Raw genomic sequence first — 21,429 nt, 5'->3', positions numbered from 1 at the left:
TCTTTCAACTGGCAGAAGGAAGCTGTGGGCCTCGGGAAATGGGGTACAGGTGTTGGGAATGGGAGATCTCAAAGTCCCTGGGTGCCTGACACCCTTGGTTCCAAGGGAAGTGACCCGTGAGTGCCGGTCTCAGAGCCTCAGCACCCACCTGGGGACTTAGGTGACCCCCGTGTGCCTCCGTTGCACCTGATGACACCGAGATATCTCACACCCCAAAAAGATCACCAATTCTAGTAGAAACCGGATAGACAGGCTCAGCAGAGGGAGGAACCCCTGCCCCAAGTTCCAGCTGTGCAGTGGGGTGGGGTGGGGTGGGGCAGAGGAATCCTTTCTCCCCCCTAACCATGCCTCACAACCGGAGGCCCCCAAACCTGGCTGCCCCACCCCCAGGGCTGGCTGGGGAGAGGAGGAGGGGAGGCTCCTGAAATTCCTTCCTCTTTCCATTCACTTGCTAGAAACCTGCATTAAGCATCTATTGCAAAGACAGCCGGGGCCTGGGGCTGTGGGATCGCGATAAGATCTTTGCCCTCCAGGCATTTTATAGCCTGGAAGGAGGGAAGGGACTGTTGGTCTGAAATGCCACTTCCTGGGAATAGAAAGGAGGAAGGGGACAGGGAAAGGGAGGTGGGCCTGCTTGGTCTCATCTAAACACTGAGTGAATGTGCAGCCTGCAGGGTTGGGATTGAAAGATGAGGCCCGAAACCTGGGTGGTCCCACCCATGCCAACTCCTCCCCCACCCCAGGCTTCCCTGGAACCTGGGAGTCTGGGGCCTGACACACTATAGCTGTGGTGGCTTTTGAGCAGGGGAGTAAGCAATCCCATTTAGTTTGGAAAAGAACTTTTTTTTTTTTTTTTTTTTTAAGGGGAGGATTGCAACGATGGGACAAGGCCTATCCCGGGGCAGTAGGGTGGGGTGCAGGGCTTGAATAGAACAGGGCTTCTCAACCTTTTCACTGTTGACATTTGGGGCTGGCCCTGTGGTGAGGATGTTTAGCAGCATCCCTGACCCTGCCTCCCCAACATGTCCAACTAGAAATGTTTCCAAATGCTGCCCACTGGCCCCTGGCTGAGGACCACACTGGATTAAAGAACTATTTAGGGCGTATGGCCTGGTGCTAGATGGGGATGTAGGAGTAAGGGGGCAGGGAAGGGAGATAGTTGTCCAGCACGACTGGGGAAGGGGGGGGCTCCATCCGGAGCAGGTAATGGTGCCACGCCCTGGGAAGCAGGGAAACCCAAGGAGAGGTGAGGAGCAGGTGAACGGGAAAGTGATCCACTTGATTTGGACAGAACAGCAACAATGATGATCATTTATCAAGAGGCAGTTTGGCCCAGGAGTTGGTTAGTGGTGCCAAGCCCAGGACTGCCAAGGTTCACCAGCGAGGTGACCTTAGGCAAGTCACACATTTCCATAAGATGATACGAGCTACCCCAGAGAGTTGGTGAGAGGATCACGTGAGTTAAGGTCTAAGTTGAAAGTCAGTGCATGGCTGGTGGCCACAGATTCAGAGCACAGCTCTGTGGGCCTCAAATTTGAGTTTGGAGAACCTTGGAACCCTTGGTCCTCGCAGACTGTGGGATATTCAGAGCTGGAGCTCTGAGCCTCTGCTGGCCCGTCTGTAGGTGTCATTCACACAGAGGTGAAGGGCAGCCCTCTGAAGGGTGCCCACAGCTGGTGAAGCAAGAGGTGTCCAGGCCGAACCTGTGGTACCTGGGAAGGAGCTGAGTGTGTAGACATATTCTCTGAACCCCCCACCAAACAGCAAAGGGGCCAGATGGTCCCGTGGTTAGGGATAGGGACACAGGAGCTAGATGCCAGCTCTGTGGCTTTCTCACTGAGTAACCACAAACACGTTACTGAACCTCTCCACTCCTCAGTTGCCTCATCTGTGAAGTGGGCATCCTAATAGTATCGATGTCCAGGTGGGTGTGCTAGGCAAAACTAAATTTGAATGGCACCTGGCACACACACACAGTTGGTGCCTCACCTTGTCCCCATGGCGCCTCACGCCCAGGTGGTGTTCCCATTCTGCAGGTGGGAAAACTGAGGTCCCTGAGGCTTGCACAGCCTGAGCATATGGTGGCTGGAACAGGGTCTTCCGGTCGCGTCTGAGGGTGGTAACCTCAACCCCCGAGCCTCAGTGTCTTTGCCTGTGAACTAGTCTTCTGAGCCAGTGAAAACCAGATGAGGGGCCTGTGGAACCCACTGGCCATCTCAGTGGAGAGGGAGTGATTTCAAGGGGACAGAAACTCCTGCCACAGTAAAGCTCCTTCCTTGGAAATCCCTTGCGGCTGCTCCCTCCCTGGTGAAACCAGCCAGTTGATAAGGTCCCTGGCCCTTCCTGTCTGGCCTGCCCACGTTCCCCACCCCCCCAAGCCCCAAGCAAACAGTGTGTTCCTGACTGGCCACCTCTATCCAGGACCAGGTTGTTTTGTCTTGGCTTTTTTGTGGCTGGGCCCCTGGTGTCAGGTGACGGGCACACAGTGAGGGCCAGGTTGCTGCCACCACCAGGAATCTGAGCTGACTACACCCAGTATAGGGCAGTGCCACCCGGCCTAGCGGCTGGGCGTGGCCCCTCTGGCCCCAGGCAGCCCGCCTTCCAGCCCCCCAACGAAGGCTAGGGACTCCTCAGCCCTGGATCTTGGCCGGCATCCTCCCTCCCTGAGAGCAGGGTGAAGGGCCCCCACTGTCTCTGACCAAACAACCTTTGCTCTCTCCCTTCCGAGAACCTGAAATGGGGTCCAGGAACCAGCGTGAGACAGACAGGGCTTTCTTTCCCACACCAGGCTAATGTTGCAGTTTGGCGGCTCCTATAAATCTCTCCTTTCTCAGTTCCTGTCAAAAGCGTTCATTGTTCTCTCCTCCCTTGGCAGAGGTCACCTGGGCCAGGTAACAGGGTGGGGGCAGGGCCAGGGATGCTGGATGCTGAGCTCTGGAGGTAGGGGAGGTTGGTCCCAGTGGTTGGTTGTCAGGCCTTGGGCAACCTCCTAGCTTGACTCTGAGCTGGAGGCTCTGCTGTCCTAGGCTGAGCCCCCGTCCCACCCCCTGTCCTGGGTGGAGCCATGATTCTGGGCTGCTGTGTGCCTGGGAAGTTCCATAGCAGGCGCCCCCGGGGGCACTTCTTGTGCCCCACATGGACCTCAGACTGCAGTCGGAGGCCAAGTCTTTAGAGGCTGTTAGAAGCTGTGGGATGGGACAGCCAAGGAATGGGGAGGGCGTCTGAGGTTGGGGGAACAGCCGAAGCACAGAACAGAGGTGCCTTGCAGAACCTTCCCGCTTCCTCAGGCTGCTCTGGGTTTCTAGCTCTGCCCTGTTGACCACTGTCCTCTTCCCAAATCCAAATCCCTTTCTTCCTGTTCCCAGCCGACCCCCGAGCCTCTCACAACTGGCCTGGGGCCCTCACACCTCAGCCTGCAGGGAGGTTTGTGGCCTCCTATTGGATTATAATTGCCTCGTTTGAGGATTTGTGAGCGTTATTTGCATGTCCACCTCCCCTTCCCACCCTTCCCTAGACTTGGGGGATCCCCTGTTCTCACACTAATTACATTTGTACCCGCTCTGTGGGCTCCTGGCTGGGTAAGGGCACCATGACATTTTCTCTCATTTCATTCTTGAGGGAGCCATGGTCCCCTGGAGAGATGCCCTGAGGAGTCCAAGGGAATGATGGAGAACTTGAGAAGGCAGGCTGCATGGGGCAAGGCCTGTGTGCTCCGAGGGGTGAGCTGAGCATTCCAGCCACCGTCTGGTGGTCTTCTGGAAGGTCACATTCAAGCTGAGGGTGGCCCTGCTCAGTGCCGTCCTTGGTAATATCCCATTGATCAGATGTGAAAGGAGCTCACTCAAATCCGAAAGCATTTTATTTTATTTCATTTCGTTTCATTTCATGTCTTTTTTTTTTTTTTTTTAAGATTTTGTTTATTTATTTTATTTTATTTTTTTTTAAGATTTTGTTTATTCATGAGAGATACAGAGGCAGAGATACAGGCAGAGGGAGAAACAGGCTCCCTTTGGGGAGCCTGATGTGGGACTCGATCTCAGGACCCTGGAATCATGACCCAAGCCAAAGGCAGATACTCCACCACTAAGCCACCCAGGAGCACCCCCCCCCCCCCCAGTGTATTTTACACTTAGAGCATATTTCAATTCAGACACAAAATTTTCTCTGGGGCTACGTAATCTGTAGTTTGAAAGGTGTGTAGCTGAGAAGGGATATTCATAGCCTGGCCTGCCAGCCCCCTGTTCCTTTGGAACTCAAGAGCATACCTGGAAGGTCTTCCAGTGACTGAACAGAGCCCTCATTCTTAAATTTAAATTAAAATTTCTGGTCCTTGGTGGCACCAGCTACATTGCAAGTGCTTGATATCTCTGTACCGCTCATGGCTGTCACACTGAGGAACCCAGGGCATGCGGCTCCTTCCCGCAGGACCTTTTCCCCAGATGCCTCCAAATTCCAGAGGCTTTGGCCCTGTGCTGCTGCTGACCGGGATGATAGGAAAATGCTACCGTCCCAGGAACCTTTTCTCCGGCCCTGGCTACTGACTTCCTGAGGCCCCAGCAACCTGAGGCTGGCTGACGCCTACCAGGAGCCCTGGAGGAGCTGGTCCCCCGCACACACCATCACGTGTCCTGCCCTCCTTTTCCTGGGAAGTGTTTACATTCCAGACACTGTGCTATCTCCCCAAGGCTTTTCCAGGCACTGCATTTTTTACATAGCTGAACAGGGACCTGGTCTGGCCAGGGGGGCTCCTGCAGGTCACTTGTGCTCTCCAGGCTCTCCCTTCCAGGTATAGCCATTTGTAGGGCAGACTAGCTCCTGGCAAAGAGCTGGGTTGGGGGGGCTTATACCTATGTGTCCCCAGAATAGCATTCTTTGGAGCTCTCTTCTCTGGCTGAACCCACCTCAGGACCTCCTTCCGTGAACCACTAGACTGGACAGGACAGGCTAGCTGCCAGCAGTTGGGTTTGTTAAAGGGACAGCCAAGGTAAGCCCAGAGGAGAGCCCTGAGCCTAAGGAGAGGTGCTTCATTGGTGCAATCTTTTTCTGCCTGGAGAGTCTACATTGCTTTAAAAAAAAAAAAAAAAAAAATGTAAACCAGCAGGCTGGCATCTTTTGCCCTGCTGTGATCTAGCTCTACAGGTTCGGTATCCCCTGGGGTGGGTGGTAGGGGGCGGGGAGCACTGATTAAGAAACAACCAAAAACCTTCCCAGAGATGGTTTATCAATTCAAGTCTGTAGTGTTTACTTCCATACCTTTTAAGCCTGTAATTCCACCACTGGGACATCTGCCTAAGGAAATACTGAGTTGTAGGCAAAGATAGGAGTCCAAGGAAGGTCATCGGTGCAATTGGCAATTGTAAACCCTGTAGAAACAGAAAATGTTCACCAACAAAAGCCTGGCAAGTTTGGGTGCCTTGACACAGAGAACATTTCTTAGCTGATTATTTTCTTTAAAGATTTATTTATTTTTTAATATCCATTTAAGATTTTTTATTTATTTCTTTATGAGAGAGAGAGAGAGAGAGAGAGAGAAAGCAGAGACACAGGCAGAGAGAGAAGCAGGCTCCACACAGGGAGCCTGATGCGGGACTCGATCCTGGGACTCCAGGATCACGCCCTGGGCCGAAGGCAGGCGTGCTAAACCGCTGAGCCACTCAGGGATCCCCAAAAGATTTATTTATTTTAAAAAAATAGATTTGAGAGGGTGAGAGAGAGCACGCATGCACCCTCACACACATGGGGGGGTTGGGGGGCAAAGGCATAGGGAGAGAATCCCACGCTGACTCCCCTCTGAGTGCAGAGCCCGACGTGGGGTTCAGTCTCACAATCCTGAGATCATGACCTGAGCTGAAATTATCAATTTATGCTTAACCAACTGAGCCACCGGGGAACCCCTCCTTAGCCATTTTAAAGTCACTTTAGTACTTTGGACAACTTGGGCTGGCTGCAGGTGGGCAAACAGGCTACAAAGCTATGTGTGTATGCACATAGCCGTGTGGCATGACCTCAGGTCTCTGTTACGTGTAGGCACACAAGTATACAATCAGAACACGAGAAAGACTGACACACCAAGATGTTAGCAAGGATCACGCTAGTTGTGGGAGTACAGGTGATTTTTGTTTTGTTTTTCAAACTCTTTCATATGTTCCAAGTTTTCTATAATGTGTATTACTTCTGTAATAAGAAATAAGCAGAGGCTCGCCTGAGTGGCTCAGCGGTTGAGCATCTGCCTTCGGCTCAGGGCATGATCCCGGGATCCAGGATCGAGTCCCACATCAGGCTCCCAGCAAAGAGCCTGCTTCTCCCTCTGCCTGTGTCTCTACCTCTCTCTCTGTGTGTCTCTCATGAATGAATGAATGGATAAATAAATAAATAAAATAAGAAAGAAATTAGAGAAATGTGTGTCTGGAACAAAACTCCAGAAGCTTCTCTGGAAAAATAGCGGACAACTCGCCGTAACAAAGGCACAGATATTCAGAGCTGGAGGAGCCTTGGACAGCTCAGAACTGGGAGAGGCTGCTGCAGGTTCTGTCCAGCCTCAAGGGACTGGCCCAGAGCTGTGGTACATCCAGGCTTCTTGAGCCATCTGGTCCTCCACTGTGCCAGCCCCCCAAAGCTTCCTTTGCCCCTGCACCCTCGCAGGAGGACTGGGTCGGTCACCCATAGTGTGGATGGTAGAGTTCCTGGAGAGCATCAAGTGGCCAATGTAGTGTCAAGGGAGAACGTGCTCCCAGGGATGGCCACAGGGCCAAGGACTGGGTCAGAAATGGGTCTGGGATCGGCTCCACACTCAGCTATCTGGGTAGGAACCTGAACGTGACTCACTTGCTCCTTCCTGCTAGGAGTGGCTCTGTCCTGCAGCTCCTCTGTCCGGCACTGGCTCCCCAGCTGTGGCGTGGCAGAGGGGACATATCAGCAGGTCTGTGCCCACATGGTTCTCATTGCAGACGGTGGAGCATGGCTTCCCACACCAGCCCAGCGCCCTTGGCTACAGCCTGTCTCTGCGCATCCTGGCCATTGGCACCCGCTCTGGAGCCGTCAAGCTGTATCCTTTCCATTACCCCAGCTTCCACCGGGGTGGGGGGTTGGGGGACTGGAATGTGTGGGAGCCCTGGCATGGTTGAGATCCAAACTGAGGCAAGTTGTAGATGACCCCTCCTGTTCCTGGGATGTTCTATATATCCTCTTGGGAATTGGCCTTGAATGTAGGAAGTAGAGGCAGGTTGGGGTTGTTTTTTTAATTCCTTTCTCCCAGTTAGTAGACTGGTCCCAGGCTGCTATCCAAAGCAGGGTGGCCTTGGGTCAGAGGAGCAGTGCTAAGCTTCCAGATTCTGTCACAGCACGCATACCCCCCCGTGTATACACAGGCACACCAGAAGTAGAATGGGCTCCTGGTTGGCATGGATAGCCTTCCCTGGCCAGAGGCTGGACATGGTCCAGTAGGGTCATCCTCTATCCAGAGCATTGGTTCTGGGCTATTTCAGAGGCAAGCCCACAGGTTCCAGGATGGAGGATCACTGCTTGGGTCCTCTGGCTGGCCTGGACTACAAGTCTAGAAGCTCCCCCAACCCCAAGTCCCACCTGAGCCCCTAGAGTGAGCCAGGGTGGCTCCTGGGAGGATTGGAAGGTGGTCCCTCAGTTCCAATGGAGATCACCCATGGAGGGCCCAGCTGGAACACACACACACACACATACATACACACACACACACCGGTGAAGCTGTGACTCCCTCCCAATCCTCTGCTGCAGCATAGGCAGGGGAGGTGGGGGTGCCTCCAGCAGGCTGGGCTACACTGGAGGTGGTATATAGCACCCCCTCAGCTGGTTAATCATTGCCAGGCCACGGCCATATCCTGGTTACCAATCCTCCTTGCCAAGACTCATGGCCATAGCTGCTGGGGGCGGTGCCCTTATCTCTTCTCAGGTGCCACCTTGTGGTAGCTCATGGGTCTGTTGCAGCTTAGGTGCTAGGGTCATGGTGAGGGTGCAGCAAGCAGTCCGCAGTTGCCAGGATAAGGCTCTACCCTCCTAGAGTGTCACCCCACCTGCCTGGCTGGAAAAGCTATCCCTGGTTGGAGTGGGCTCCCCATCAGGGTCACATCACCCCTGGCCAAGTGCTGTCGCAAGGAAAAGGACTTGCGTCACCCAACCCCAGGCCCCATCTGGGAGGAGGGTGAGCCTGTCGCTGAGGTACTTCTATTTCTTGCCACGTGGGCCTAGAGGTCCTGGCCCTTTAGAGGGAGGGGGTGGTGTCCTGCCTTCTGCAGCTTTTCCTGAGCCTGCTGCCTGTAGCTATGGTGCGCCAGGGGTGGAGTTCATGGGACTCCACCGAGAGAACAATGCTGTGGTGCAGATCCATTTCCTACCTGGCCAGGTGAGGGGCCCCTCCACACCCTCTTGCTCTCATGCCACCCAGAAGGGGTGTACATACGGTGAGGCGGGCATCTGGCGGCCCTGGGTTTGGTTCTGATAGGAGGGCCTGGGACTCCCTTTCCCTCGGCTTTGGGTTCATGGGCCACCCCGAGTATAGCCAGGGATTTGCTTCTGGGCCTCCCCAAATCAAACAACATGGGGTGGGCCACCCCAGTGGGAGAGGCCACAGTGAATGCTGGCCCTCCCTAGTGAATAAGATGGCACCCGCCTGCTTTTGGTGCCATTCCCCTCCTAGTGCCAGCTGGTCACCCTGCTAGATGACAATAGCCTGCACCTGTGGAGACTGACAGTCAAAGGCGGTGTGTCGGAGCTGCAGGAAGATGAGAGTTTCACACTGCGTGGCCCCCCAGGGTAAGGACTTGGTGCCCGTCGTCTCCCAGCCGGCCTGACATGCACACCCAGCTCCGGGTGTCGATCAGGAAGGTCCTGTGGAACCCTTGGTGGCCCTGCCTCCTTCCATCCCCACACAGCGTCTACATAGGAGGCTCTGGAAGGGGGCAGGGGTTCTGCTGCCCCGTCCAAGCCCTCGCCCTCCACCATCTGGCTTCTGTCTTGGCAGAAAGTAATCCCTGTATTTACCCCATTGGACCCCATTAAAGGACCTCATGGGTCTGCTTTCCCTGGACGAGGCCTTTCCTGGGGCTGGCGAGGGGCCCCTAGCCCAGGGGCTTCCCTGCCCGGTGGCAGCCAACTCACAGGCAGCCACTCCCATCCTCAGGGCTGCCCCCAGCGCCACACAGATCACCGTGGTCCTGCCACATTCCTCCCACGAGCTCCTCTACCTGGGCACTGAGAGTGGCAACGTTTTCGTGGTGCAGCTGCCGGGCTTCCACACGCTGGAGGACCAGACCATCAGCTCGGACGCCGTGCTGCAGTGGTGAGCCTGCAGACCCCTGGCGGTCGGGGAGCCACCCCCTCCAGCTGGGCCTGGCCTCCTCCCATCTGTCCCAGTAATACCTCAGGAGCTTCTAATTTCTCTCCTGGGGAGTCTATAGGGACTATAGACTATATCTATCTATAGGGAGGAGAGATTCTCAGCTCCCCACCTGTCCCCTAAGCAGAGACTCTGACCCCATGATGTGTTTAACATCATAGCACTCAAATGGTTTTGGGGGTAACTTGTCATTTCATTTAAAGGTGAGAAAAATGAGACTCAAAATGATTTTGCACTGTCATCAGTTCTTAGTCTACTGTCCTTTGCACTGTCACCACAAATTTCCCAGCCCCCAGGCTCTGCAGTGGGGCACAAGGGGCCCAAACCTCTCCCCAAACTTCTGGGGAGGTTTATGCTTTGGAGTCTGCTGAGTTTTCATTTACATGCATGCCCCATGGCCCAAACTCCTGGTCAGCCTCGACCCTCTAGGCTTCTTCAGATCATTCTGGAGGCTTTGCCCCATGATAGTCTGTGACAGAGAATAGGTCAGGTCAGGTCAGGATGTGGAGAAGAGGGTACTAGGGTCCCAGGGAGGGGGAGCTGAAGAATCAGCTGTGGTGGGATATTCCAGGGTTTCACGGGACAGAGAGGAGGCCAGGGTCCTTGGACGGGAGCTGCTTCTCGAGCCGGTGGGACACTGTTCCTGAAAGGACCAACCTTCCAATGCACTCACATCCGTCAGGCCCACTGTCCAGAGCTGGGTCGAGAGGATTCCTGCTTGGGGCTGGGTCCCTCTGAGCACAACCGCCTCCCTCTTTCCCGCTCGGCAGGATAGAGTCAGGGCAGCGCGGCCATGGTCAGAGCAGGACTGTTTGCTGTTTGTAGGTCAGCAGGCTCGGCCGCTTCTCAGCCTGGGCGCCCAGTCTGTGGGCAGGGCAGTGGGAGGACCTGCTCCTCACATGTGGCCATGCCAGTGCCACCTCACTCTGCCGATGGAAGTCCAGTTGGGGGGCCTCCCCCAGCCTGAGTGCCCTGGGAGCCCCCTCCTACCTATGTAAATCTTTTCTCTAAATAAAGAGAGGTTTGACTTGGTTGGGTGCCTAGAAGTGTCCTGAGGTCCAGGCTATTTGCATAACCTACTCTCCTGTGGCGCTGGCTGTGGGTCCTGCGTCTGCCACCTCATTCTCTGTTGGCTGCAGCACCTCCAGACTTCACATCAGCATTCCAGGCCCAGAGAAGGGGGAGGGGGTCAAAGCTCAGGGCCAGGCCAACTCACATAGAGAGCTTTGTTGAGTGGGTTTTAAAAACTTTTTTATTAAGAAATATCACCTCTATACAGAAATGCACTAAATACAAATGTACAGTTTAGTGAATTCTTGTAAAGTGAGCCTCCACGTGCCCTCCCCAGTCACGACCCTTTCCCTCCCCGGAGATAACCACCACATCAACTTCTGGAAGTCACTTCCTTGCCTTCCCTTGTAGCGGCACCAGCTGTGTTTGCATCCTTAGGTTCCTATATATCACTATGCTGTTCTGCGCACGGCTTCTCTCCCACCTTGGCGGTGTCCCTGCGATCTCCCCACCCTGGCACATCCCCACCCACAGGCGTGCCTGTGCCCAGTGCTCTGTCCTGCCCTGGCAGCGGCGGCAGCCTGGCCTCACAGTGCTTCCTTTGGCCAGGTTGCCCGAGGAGGCCCGCCACCGGCGGGTGTTTGAGATGGTGGAAGCTCTGCAGGAGCACCCCCGTGACCCCAACCAGATCCTCATCGGCTACAGCCGGGGCCTCATCGTTATCTGGGACCTGCAGGGCAGCCGCGCACTCTGCCATTTCCTCAGCAACCAGGTAGGCCATGCCAGGAGTGTGGCAGGTGCCACAGGGCTCTCCCAGGCTCCCATGTCATACAGCCCCTGTGCTGGGACATGGGGGTACGGGTGATAGGACCAGCACCCTGATCCCAGCCTGCACACTCTGCCTCTCCTCCTCTGAAGCAACTGGAGAATGTCTGCTGGCAGCGGGACGGCCGCCTGATTGTCAGCTGCCATTCCGACGGCAGTTACTGCCAGTGGCCTGTGTCCAGCGATGCCCAGCAACCGGAGCCCCTGCGCAACTGTGTGCCTTACGGTCAGTTCTCCACCTGCCTCGTGGAGGCCTGGCCCTGCCCTGTCGCTTGGAACCACCTTTTCGCTTGCAAAGCAAGGTCCTCTGTCCCCAGTCTTGTCTTTCCCAAATTTGGGTGTAGGTGCCCGACTCCTAGCAGCAAAACTGGGGCCCTGAGAAGTGAAAGGCTTTGTCCAAAGCCATGCAGCAGGTTTTGACACTGGTCATGGCTGTCTCCGGGGACTGATCAGAGCAGGACTCCTGAGCATAGGTCTGCTGTGCAGGTGTGGGTGTGAGGGGTCTGTGCCCTGTGAACACGGGAGTGGAGGCCCCCTTCAAGCTGCTTCCTTTTTGGGGAGACACCTGGGTGGCTCAGTTATGCATACAACTTAGCTTAGGTCTTGATCTCAGGGTCGTGAGTTCAAGCCCCATGTTGGGCTTCAGTATGGGACCTACTTTATTTATTTTAAAAAAAATATTTATTTATTCATGAGAGACACAGAGAGGCAGAGACAGGAGAAGCAGGGCTTCATGCAAGGAGCCTGATGCGGGACTCGATGCGGGGACTCTGGGACCACGCCCTGAACCGAAGGCAGATGCTCAACCACTGAGCCACCCAAGCATCCTGGGGCCTACTTTAAAAAAAAAAAAAAAAAGTTCAATCTGAGATTCTTTATAAAAAGCTTCTGCAACCTGGTTCCTTTTTTTGTAGGTCCTTTTCCTTGCAAAGCTATTACCAAAATCTTCTGGCTGACCACCAGGCAGGGGTAGGTATCCATGCTCTGTCCTATCCCCATGCTACAGCCTTCCCGGGGTGTCTGGGGAGTGAGTGCCTTTCCGTCCATCAGTGTCTTAGACACCAGTGAAGGGCGAGCGGGCTATTCATACCTGTCACGGCTAATTCCTAAGTGACCATTCTTGACCTTTCCCTCCACCATCCCAGAGAGATGATTCAGATTAGCAGAGTACTTTCTCTTTTTTAATATTTTATTTATTTGAGAGAGAGAGCAAGAACGAGGGGTAGGGAGGGGCCGAGGGAGAGGGAGAAGCAGAGTCCCCGCTGAGCAGAAAGCCCTAGGCGGGGCTCAATCCCAGGACCCTGGGATCATGACCTAAGCCTAAGGCAGACTCTTAACCTACTGAGCCACCCAGGTGCCCTGTGGTCAGCAGGTTTCAAACTTCGTTGCAGCAGGAGACCTGTTTCTTCAAACAGAAGCATACGGGGAGACCCAACTCACAAGCAGCAGTGGGAGCGGGTGGGGGCACCACAGGGGAGTAGCTGCCAAGGTCGAGGAGGCTGCGAGCCCCTACCTCACCCCCAGGTTCTCCTGGGTTACTACAGTTAGGAAGTGAGAGCAGTCCACCCCATCCTCCCAGGGGCCTTGAGTTGGTGCTCACCCTGAGCCTGGCCTCCCTCCTGGGTCCTGCCACATTGGTCACAGGAAAGTCCCACCTGCTGGCTCAGCCCTGGGGTTCTCTGATGGGAGCCCCAGCCCACCCCACGGCTTTCCTGTGCCTGCCAGGTTGCCCTTCACCATCTTCCAGGGGGGCATGCCACGGGCCAGCTACGGGGACCGCCACTGCATCTCGGTGGTCCACGACGGCCAGCAGACGGCCTTTGACTTCACCTCCCGCATCATCGACTTCACGGTCCTCACTGAGGCGGACCCTGCGGCGGGTAGGCGGGCTTCCGGAATGGGTGTGGACGGCTGGCTTCGGGGAATTGTGGGGATGCACCCGTCTGTTCCCAGTCTGTTCCCAGTCTGTTCCCAGCCCTGCCACTGCCGGAGTCCCTCCGCCCCACTGCACCCCTCTTGGTGCCTTGTCCTCCCCCTGCCGGCCTGTGGCTTCTTCTTTGCTGGCCACACCTCCCGCCAGCCCTGAGCTCTCTCTTCCTTGCCCAGCTCTGATAGGCCATTGCCCAAAGAGGGCAGACCTGGACTGATCTGGGTTTCACAGCCACCCAGCTGAGGCAAGGAGGTCTTGGCTTGGACACGGAAAGCCCTCCCATCTGTGGGGTGGGGCAGGGGGTGCAACGCGGGCGGCTCTGAGCCAGCATCCTGGAGCCCGGCCAGGACAGCAAAGCCCTGAGTCAGCCTCATAAATTGGTGACAGGCGAGACCAGAAAGGGCTGATGTCGAAACCTGGAGAGGAGGCCTGGCAGATTTCCAGAAGGGCGGGCCTCCCCCTCCATACGAGCTGGGCCTGCTCAGGACACGCTGGGCCATGTTCTCCCAGCCTCACCACCACAGGCCTCTTGGAGGGAGACTCCAAACCCGCTTTGCCTACTGTCTCAGCCCCTTCCCTCCTCACACCTGATGCAGGATGCTGGGAGTAGGATCGACTTTCAGGTTTTCTGCAGAGCTGATCACATCATCTGTGAACAAAGACAGTGTTCTTTCTTCTTTCCAGATCTAAACCTTTATTTCCTTGTCTTACTGCATCAGCCAGGACTTGTAAAAGGAAGCAGAGAGAGGGGGCACCTGCCTTATTCTTGATCTTAGTGGGAAAGCTTCGCATTTCTCACTGTTAAGTTACACAAGCTGTGGCTTCTTCATGGTCTTTACCAAGTTGAGGAAGTTCTCCTCTTCCTAATTTATTGAGGGTTTTTTTCCTTTATCATAAACGGTGTTAGGTTTTGTTAAATACTTTGCCTATATCGATATGATCACGTATTTTTCTTTAGCCTATTGATGTGCTGGGTTCCATGAACTGATTTTCACATGAAATGGCAGCCTTACCCGCCTGGGATAAATCTCGCTTGGTCGTGGTGTATAATTTTCTCTGTTCATTGCTGGATTTGGAGCTTGTTTTTAAGATGCACATTCCCTGACTGCAGCCTCAGGGCTTCAGATTCCGCAGGGCTGGGCTGGGGCAGACTGTGGCTCCTGCAGCCCCTGACCCTCTGCCTGTCTGTCCCCCCAGCCTTTGACAACCCCTATGCCCTGGTGGTGCTGGCCGAGGAGGAGCTGGTGGTGATTGACCTGCAGACAGCTGGTTGGCCGCCAATCCAGCCTCCCTACCTGGCCTCCCTGCACTGCTCCGCCATCACCTGCTCCCACCACGTCTCCAACATCCCCCTGAAGCTGTGGGAGCGGATCGTTGCTGCAGGCAACCAGCAGCAGACACACTTCTCCACCATGGTAGGTCCGGCACCAGCCCTGCCCCACCTCGGGCCAAGCTCTCCCATGGACTTCTTGGTCTCATTCTTTAGGAGTGGCCCATTGATGGTGGTACCAGTCTGGCCCCAGCCCCTCCCCAGAGGGACCTGCTGCTCACAGGGTAGGCGACTCTCACAGCACTCTCCTTCTGCTGAGTAGAATACACGGGGTGGGAGCAGAGCCCAGAGGGGTGCATGCCAGCCCGAGGCCTCTCGGGCACCCCTGGCCTGGCATCTCTCATGACTGGCAGGTGGACTCTGTCCACAGGCACGAGGATGGCACAGTGCGGTTCTGGGACGCCTCCGGTGTCTGCTTACGACTGCTGTACAAACTGAGCACGGTCCGGGTGTTCCTCACCGACACAGACCCCAATGATAACCTCAATGCCCAGGGTGAGGATGAGTGGCCCCCACTCCGCAAGGTAAGGCCAAGAGCCTGGAAACTAGGGTGGGCAAGGACAGGCTGGGTCTGGCACTTACAGCCCCCCATGGACCTCTCCATTGGCAGGTGGGCTCCTTCGACCCCTACAGTGATGATCCTAGGCTGGGCATCCAGAAGATTTTCCTCTGCAAATACAGTGGCTACCTGGCTGTGGCAGGCACGGCAGGGCAGGTAGCAGGCTGGGCTGGGCTCAGGGGGTGCTGCTAGGAGGAATAGTCAGGTGACTTTGGGTAGCGGCCCGGGGTCGTAGAGCAGGAAGGACAGGGGCCCATCTCCTGAGCACCCACTGATGGTGTCACCAGACCATCACCTGCTCCTCTGGGCTCTGGGCTTTTCCCAATGGATAGAGGTTGCCTGGTCCCCTGGGACAGACCTGTGAGGTGATTGTTTCTCCTCCAAAAACCAAGATCAAGGGCCAGGGATGGGGCAGAGGCCTTCTGGCTCTCCTTGGGCCCTGGGACTTGGCATGAGTCCCAGGTCCTTTACTGTCCACACACAGGGTCCCTGTGCTGTCCCTTGGTGCTGGGGTTGCTCAGCCCACCTGCCGTCTCCCCCAGGTGCTGGTGCTTGAGCTGAATGATGAGGAAGCAGAGCATGCTGTGGAGCAGGTGGAGGCCGACCTGCTGCAGGACCAGGAGGGCTACCGCTGGAAGGGGCACGAGCGCCTGTGTGCCCGCCCAGGGCCCGTGCATTTCGAGCCTGGCTTCCAGCCCTTTGTGTTGGTGCAGTGCCAGCCCCCGGCTGTGGTCACCTCCTTGGCCTTGCACTCTGAGTGGCGGCTTGTGGCCTTCGGCACAAGCCATGGTTTTGGCCTCTTTGACCACCAGCAGCGGCGGCAAGTCTTTGTCAAGTAAGCAGCGTGCCCGGGGTGGCCGAGGCCTGAACCTAGGATTGCCAGTGGGCGATGACCCCTGGGCCCTGGCAGCACTGATGCCCTGATGCGCCCCTCCCCCCCCCAGATGCACGCTGCACCCTAGTGACCAGCTAGCTTTGGAGGGCCCGCTGTCCCGAGTGAAGTCCCTAAAGAAATCCCTGCGCCAGTCCTTCCGCCGGATTCGTCGGAGCCGAGTGTCCAGCCGGAAGCGGCGGCCAGCTGGTCCCCCTGGAGAGGTGAGGCTGAGCCTGGGGAGAGCTCAGAGCAGCCAGCAGCGGGTCCAGACTAGGCCTCCATCCCCCAGCTGCTTTGGCTGCCAGGACAGGCTCTGGGCCCCACCAGTAGCTTCGTGTCCTGCCTCACTGCCCACCAGCCAAGTGACCTGTGCCTCATCTTCCCCAAATGTAAAGGGTTAAGTCCTCAGTAAATGTCATTGGACAGGTGGTGGCATGGGCAGTGGCCTGTCATCATCTTCTGGAAGGATTGGTGTGGGGCAATCTGATATCCCCAGGAAGGGGAGGCCAGAGTACCCCTCCCACTCAGGCCCCACCCGACCCACTGCAGGTGCAGGAGGGGAGCGCCAGGGCCGAGCGGGTGGGTGTGCAGAATATGGAGCTGGCACCCGTGCAGCGGAAAATTGAAGCTCGCTCAGCAGAGGACTCCTTCACGGGCTTTGTCCGGACCCTCTACTTCGCTGACACCTATCTGAGGGACAGTGAGTGGCCAGCCTGAGGTGGGGGGTCCCAGGAGAGCACTCCTTGGCCTGAGGTCATATTGGGGGCTGCCACCTGGCCTGGCTAAAAGGACCAGGCTTGGAGCATGGGGAGACCAGATCCTCCGCCTGCCTCTTTCTTTCCCCTGCTTGGGTCTCTAAGGGAGCTTGCCCCAGCTACATACTCAGGCTCCCCCACTCTCTGGAAGTGTGACCTTAGACACGTCCCTTAATCTGGGTCTCAGCTTCTGCCCCCGCAAAATGCCTGCTGGCATCCAGTGGGCCCTGCAGAAGCTCCCCTGCTGGCCTCCCACCAGGGCAAGGGTGGCATGGGGATATCCAGTGCTGTGTCTTGAGGGTTGAGCTGTCCTGGGTTTGAGATCATCTGTGCTTGGGGCCCTTGGTTGTCAGACAGCCCTTCTGGCTTCTGTCTACACCCCAGGGGGTTAGGCAGGATCCACAGCCATTCTGTCTTACAGAGGAGGAAACAGAGGCTTGACCTCAGAGTCACCCAGGTAGTGAGTGGCGAGGCAAGGATGCAAGCTCAGGTCACCTGGCTCTACCTGACCCCCAGAGCCTTGGGTTAGATATAAACCTTTGCCTCCTGGCAGGCTCCCGCCACTGCCCCTCTCTGTGGGCTGGCACCAATGGGGGTGCCGTCTACGCCTTTGCCCTGCGCGTGCCCCCCGCCGAGCGGAGAATGGACGAGCCCGTGCGGGCAGAGCAGGGTGAGTGCTGGGCAGTGGGGAGAGCAGAGGGTGCTCATCTGCTGAGGCTCAGGCTGGGGTGGTATCTCTGGCCTTGCCCCCCGCCTGACTATCACCCGCCATCTGCCTCTTGCCCTGTAGCCAAGGAGATCCAGCTGATGCACCGAGCACCCGTGGTGGGCATCCTGGTGCTGGACGGACATAGCGTGCCCCTTCCTGAGCCCCTGGAGGTGGCACATGACCTGTCAAAGAGCCCCGACATGCAGGGAAGCCACCAGCTGCTTGTGGTGTCAGAGGAGCAATTCAAGGTGTTGCTTGGGTAGAACCAGGAACCTCAGGGAGTCCGGGGGACATCTGGGGAGCTCAGATCCTGGGCACAATGACAGTGGCTGGGGTCCACTTGAAGTTGGATCTGCAGTTGATGTGAGATGTCACCAAGGCACAGAAAGGGAGAGGGGTAGAGTCCGGGGCCCCGGCGTCAGCAGGAGGACACTGAAACAGGACCTGTGTCCATAGGAGGGACAGAAACAGACATGGAAAGAAGTAGCCCAGGCCTCCTCGCAGTCCAGGTGCAGTGGCTGCGTGGCCGAGCACTGGGCAGAGAGGCACAGAGCTTGAGCAGACTTTGCTGGGAATCAGGGCAGGGCAGGGGCATCTGCTGGGAAGCAGGGCGCCATGGTCTGGCCAGGGTTCAAGCTGTTCTGTGCCCTCAGGTGTTCACGCTGCCCAAGGTGAGTGCCAAGCTGAAGCTGAAGCTGACCGCTCTGGAGGGCTCGCGGGTGCGGCGGGTCAGCGTGGCCCACTTCAGCAGCCGTCGAGCCGAGGACTACGGGGAGCATCACCTGGCCGTCCTCACCAACCTGGGCGACGTGCAGGTGGTCTCGCTGCCCCTGCTCAAGCCCCAGGTGCGGTACAGCTGCATTCGCCGGGAAGATGTCAGTGGCATCGCCTCCTGCGTCTTCACCAAATACGGCCAAGGTGGGCACCGGGCAGGTGTGGCGGGGCCGCAGCGATGACAGCCAGGGCTGTCGCAGCCAGGGCCAGGCTGGACTTACCTCAGCCGAGAACTTGGAGGGAGGCCCCAGCCCCCCATTCCTCCTGGGAGGGAAGTCCTGTCGGCAGCCGGGCCCAGGAGCCACGGGCTGGCCTCACCTGCCAGGCCTCTCCTCCCCCCAGGTTTCTACTTGATCTCACCCTCAGAGTTTGAGCGCTTCTCTCTCTCCACCAAGTGGCTGGTTGAGCCCCGCTGCCTGGTGGAGTCAGCAGAAGCCAAGAGCCACAGCCGCCCTCGCAACGGATCAGGCCCAGAGAAGGCCTTGGGCCAAGCCAGGTTGGTAAAAAGGCGGGTGGCCTGAGGGTGCCTCGCTGAGACCCCCCTCTCCTGTGAGCTCCCCACCCTCCTGGCTCTGGCTCACCACCCCCCTTCGTAGGCCCCTCCCATGCAAGCTGCTATCCCCGGCAGGGCTTGGTTCTGGCTCAGGGTGGGCCCGGTCAGTTGACTTCATTCTTCATGGGATCAGAGCTTTCTGAGCTGGAATTGGGGGGGGGGGGGAGCCTAGCTGCCCCCCTCACTCCAGTCCTCACCATCTCTCTCCCCACAGGAACTCAGGGAGCCAGAGTGATGGAGAGGGTAAGACAGGCTTCCCTGTGGCCAGGGGTGCGGGGGGACAGAGGCAGTGTGAGACTTGGGCCCAGACCCAGACCGAAGGGGAAGGAGAGGAACCCCAGGCCTGCAGATGTGTTTGGGCTAAGCGAAGAAACGGCATCCCCTCCAGTCCTGAGCTCTGGGCTCCAGCACTCCCACTTCAGTAAAGAGGGAGCTGGGGCCGAAGGGGCCCCAAGGCTTGCTTGACTCAGCCTCTGCCTTTCAGAGAAAAGGCCTGGTCCAGTGATGGAGCACGCCCTGCTCAATGACGAGAGTGAGTTGGGGCAGGAGTTGGTGGGCTGGCTTGAGGGATGTTCCAAGGGAGGCTTGGAAGGCCAGGGTGGAACTGAGGGCCATTACCCTGTGGGAGGCAGACCTGCCCAACACCCTGCCAGTAAAAGGGGGCGAAACATTCGTGTCCGGCTCAGCATCTGTGGGCTTCACAGCGCCTCTGTTCCCCAACCCTGCAGGGGTCCTGAAGGAAATCCAGAGCACGCTGGAGGGAGACCGAGGGTGAGTTACTGTTGGGGCCTGCAGGGCTGGGTCCGGGGGCTCCAAGAGATCTCAGGAAATGATGGGCCTCGTCTGGCCTCCCAGTGGTCCCCATGGATGGTGACTGCCCTGTCTTTGCCCTTCAGGAGCTATGGCGATTGGCGTTCTCAGCGAGTGACCGTGGGGTACAGCCTCAGCAATGGGGGAGGTAGGGGCTCTGGGCACTGCTACAGGGCTGGGGGCAACTGGGAGGGTATGCCTGCTGGCCTGGGGTGAGAGGGGGTAGGAGGAAGAGCCCATACATGCCCCCGGGGGTCCTGAAAAGCTGTGTGTCTAGGCTCAGGGTGGGTGACCGAGGCCTCTGGGCCCACCCAAGAGACTCCTGAGTTGTCATTGTTCTATCTACTTCCACAGCGGAGTGAACAGGTTGTGAGTCCAAGCTACACCGTGAACACACACTACTGAGGGCTCTCCCTGGGGCCCTGCCCTCCCCTAAACCCCACCCCCACCCCAGGGAGGACTGGACACCGGGCCATGCCCAGGGCTGGAGCGGAGCCCCATGTCCACCCTCCTGCTGCTGCTCTTGGCCTCGGGAGAGGCGGGGGCCTAGGGCCACGGGGCTGCCCCTCCTGGGCCTTGTCTCTGTTGATTCTTTTGTCAATGTTGCACAGTTTTTACTCCCTCCCCTTTTTGTAGTGGGCTGGGTTTTAAATTATAAATTTTAACTGCCTCTGGGTGGAAAAATAATTTTTAATAAACACATTACCTCTTCACCAGACTGGTCCAATGACTAATTCTTTTAATTATGCAGAAATTTTCTACGGAAACAACGGTTAGCCAGTCCCTTGCCTCTGCCCCTGGGGTGCAGTTACTGGACCAGACCAGTACTCCCGAGAATCTCTCTTTTTAAGACATTTGAGTCAGAGCAAACTGAGCTTGGTTGTATCTGGACACTACACTTCTGTGTTTGGGAATGAATGGCAAGAGTTAACCATCGCGAGTCTGCATGACTGTGCATCCCTGGGTCGAGGCAGAAGGGTTTGACTGGCCTTTCCTTGCTGTCAGAAGGGGAAGACGCGCACCGTATTTTCAGACCTGTTGCCTTCTTCCAGACTTCAGGGAAGGGCTGGGAGCTGCTGCTGAGGTCAGAGACTGTGCCCAGAGATGAAAGGTCTTACCCTCAAATGAACAGCTGGATCAGATAGCTGTTCTGGTCCTTATAAACCAGGGGGGTTGGTCTACTTTATATATATATATATATATATATATTTTATTTATTCATGAGAGACAGAGAGAGAGAGGCAGAGACACAGGCAGAGGGAGAAGCAGGCTCCATGCAGGGAGCCCGATGGGGGACTCAATCCTGGATCTCCAGGATCACACCCTGGGCTGAAGGTGGCACTAAACCACTGAGCCATCCAGGCTGCCCCGGGGGTTGGTCTACTTGATTCTACTTCATTTACCTGTCTTTGGTGAGCATCTACTATATGCCAGGCACATGGGGTCCCTGCCTTGTGGGGCTCACCGTCCTAACAAGGGCAGGAAGTCTTAAGATGCAGGCAGTCCGGGGGTGACAGTAAGCTGGGGCAGGAACATGACCAGAGAGGGTGCTCCACAGAAGACAGGAGCCAGCAGCTTGCCTTGGGAGCTGGTGGGTCCAGAGCTGGCAGGGGTAGGGGGTGGGAACGCCTGGGTGGCTCAGCAGTTGAGCCCCAAAGCTCAGGGCACGATTCCTGGTCTGGCATCAAGTCCTACATCAGGCTCCTTACAGGGAGCCTGCTTCTCCCTCTGCTTATGTCTGTGCCTCACTCTCTGTGTCTCTCATGAATAAATAAAATCTTAAAAAAACAAAAAAAACTGAAGGGGGTGGTCAGGAAGTGTTCTGAAAACAAGACTACCACGTGACTGGGGCCAGATTGGGACCCCCCGCCCCTGGAGCCTGGCGAGGGCAGGGGCACTGCTGTGTGGCACAGGAGCCCACCTCTGGGGCTG

The 21,429-nt window shown here is 56.8% G+C and overlaps 1 protein-coding gene across 4 annotated transcripts in view; it reads left to right on the top strand.

The window, feature by feature from the left end:
* Window positions 1-20,213, top strand: part of LLGL2 (LLGL scribble cell polarity complex component 2) — a 33,091-nt gene extending 12,878 nt beyond the window's left edge. For 3 of the 4 annotated variants that reach the window (XM_025467984.3, XM_049114552.1, XM_049114553.1), the window contains exons 3-26: window positions 6,948-7,045; window positions 8,293-8,374; window positions 8,669-8,784; window positions 9,152-9,310; window positions 10,988-11,150; window positions 11,297-11,429; window positions 12,118-12,172; window positions 12,929-13,083; window positions 14,331-14,548; window positions 14,620-14,687; window positions 14,834-14,987; window positions 15,074-15,178; window positions 15,565-15,857; window positions 15,967-16,117; window positions 16,446-16,596; window positions 17,205-17,321; window positions 17,442-17,608; window positions 18,014-18,278; window positions 18,477-18,630; window positions 18,902-18,930; window positions 19,172-19,219; window positions 19,416-19,458; window positions 19,584-19,645; window positions 19,852-20,213. In XM_025467984.3, the coding sequence (XP_025323769.1) occupies window positions 6,948-7,045; window positions 8,293-8,374; window positions 8,669-8,784; window positions 9,152-9,310; window positions 10,988-11,150; window positions 11,297-11,429; window positions 12,118-12,172; window positions 12,929-13,083; window positions 14,331-14,548; window positions 14,620-14,687; window positions 14,834-14,987; window positions 15,074-15,178; window positions 15,565-15,857; window positions 15,967-16,117; window positions 16,446-16,596; window positions 17,205-17,321; window positions 17,442-17,608; window positions 18,014-18,278; window positions 18,477-18,630; window positions 18,902-18,930; window positions 19,172-19,219; window positions 19,416-19,458; window positions 19,584-19,645; window positions 19,852-19,859 (2,994 nt within the window). In that variant the 3' untranslated portion in view covers window positions 19,860-20,213. The remainder of the gene's footprint in view (window positions 1-6,947; window positions 7,046-8,292; window positions 8,375-8,668; window positions 8,785-9,151; window positions 9,311-10,987; window positions 11,151-11,296; window positions 11,430-12,117; window positions 12,173-12,928; window positions 13,084-14,330; window positions 14,549-14,619; window positions 14,688-14,833; window positions 14,988-15,073; window positions 15,179-15,564; window positions 15,858-15,966; window positions 16,118-16,445; window positions 16,597-17,204; window positions 17,322-17,441; window positions 17,609-18,013; window positions 18,279-18,476; window positions 18,631-18,901; window positions 18,931-19,171; window positions 19,220-19,415; window positions 19,459-19,583; window positions 19,646-19,851) is intronic. The other variant, XM_049114554.1, reaches the window with a different exon arrangement.
* Window positions 20,214-21,429: the final 1,216 nt, after the last annotated feature.

The sequence above is a fragment of the Canis lupus genome, chromosome 9 (genome assembly GCF_003254725.2).
Source record: "Canis lupus dingo isolate Sandy chromosome 9, ASM325472v2, whole genome shotgun sequence".
Taxonomy (NCBI): Eukaryota; Metazoa; Chordata; class Mammalia; order Carnivora; family Canidae; genus Canis; species Canis lupus.
The sequence above is the reverse complement of the archived record's forward strand: the minus strand, read 5'-3'. Positions and strand labels throughout refer to the sequence as shown.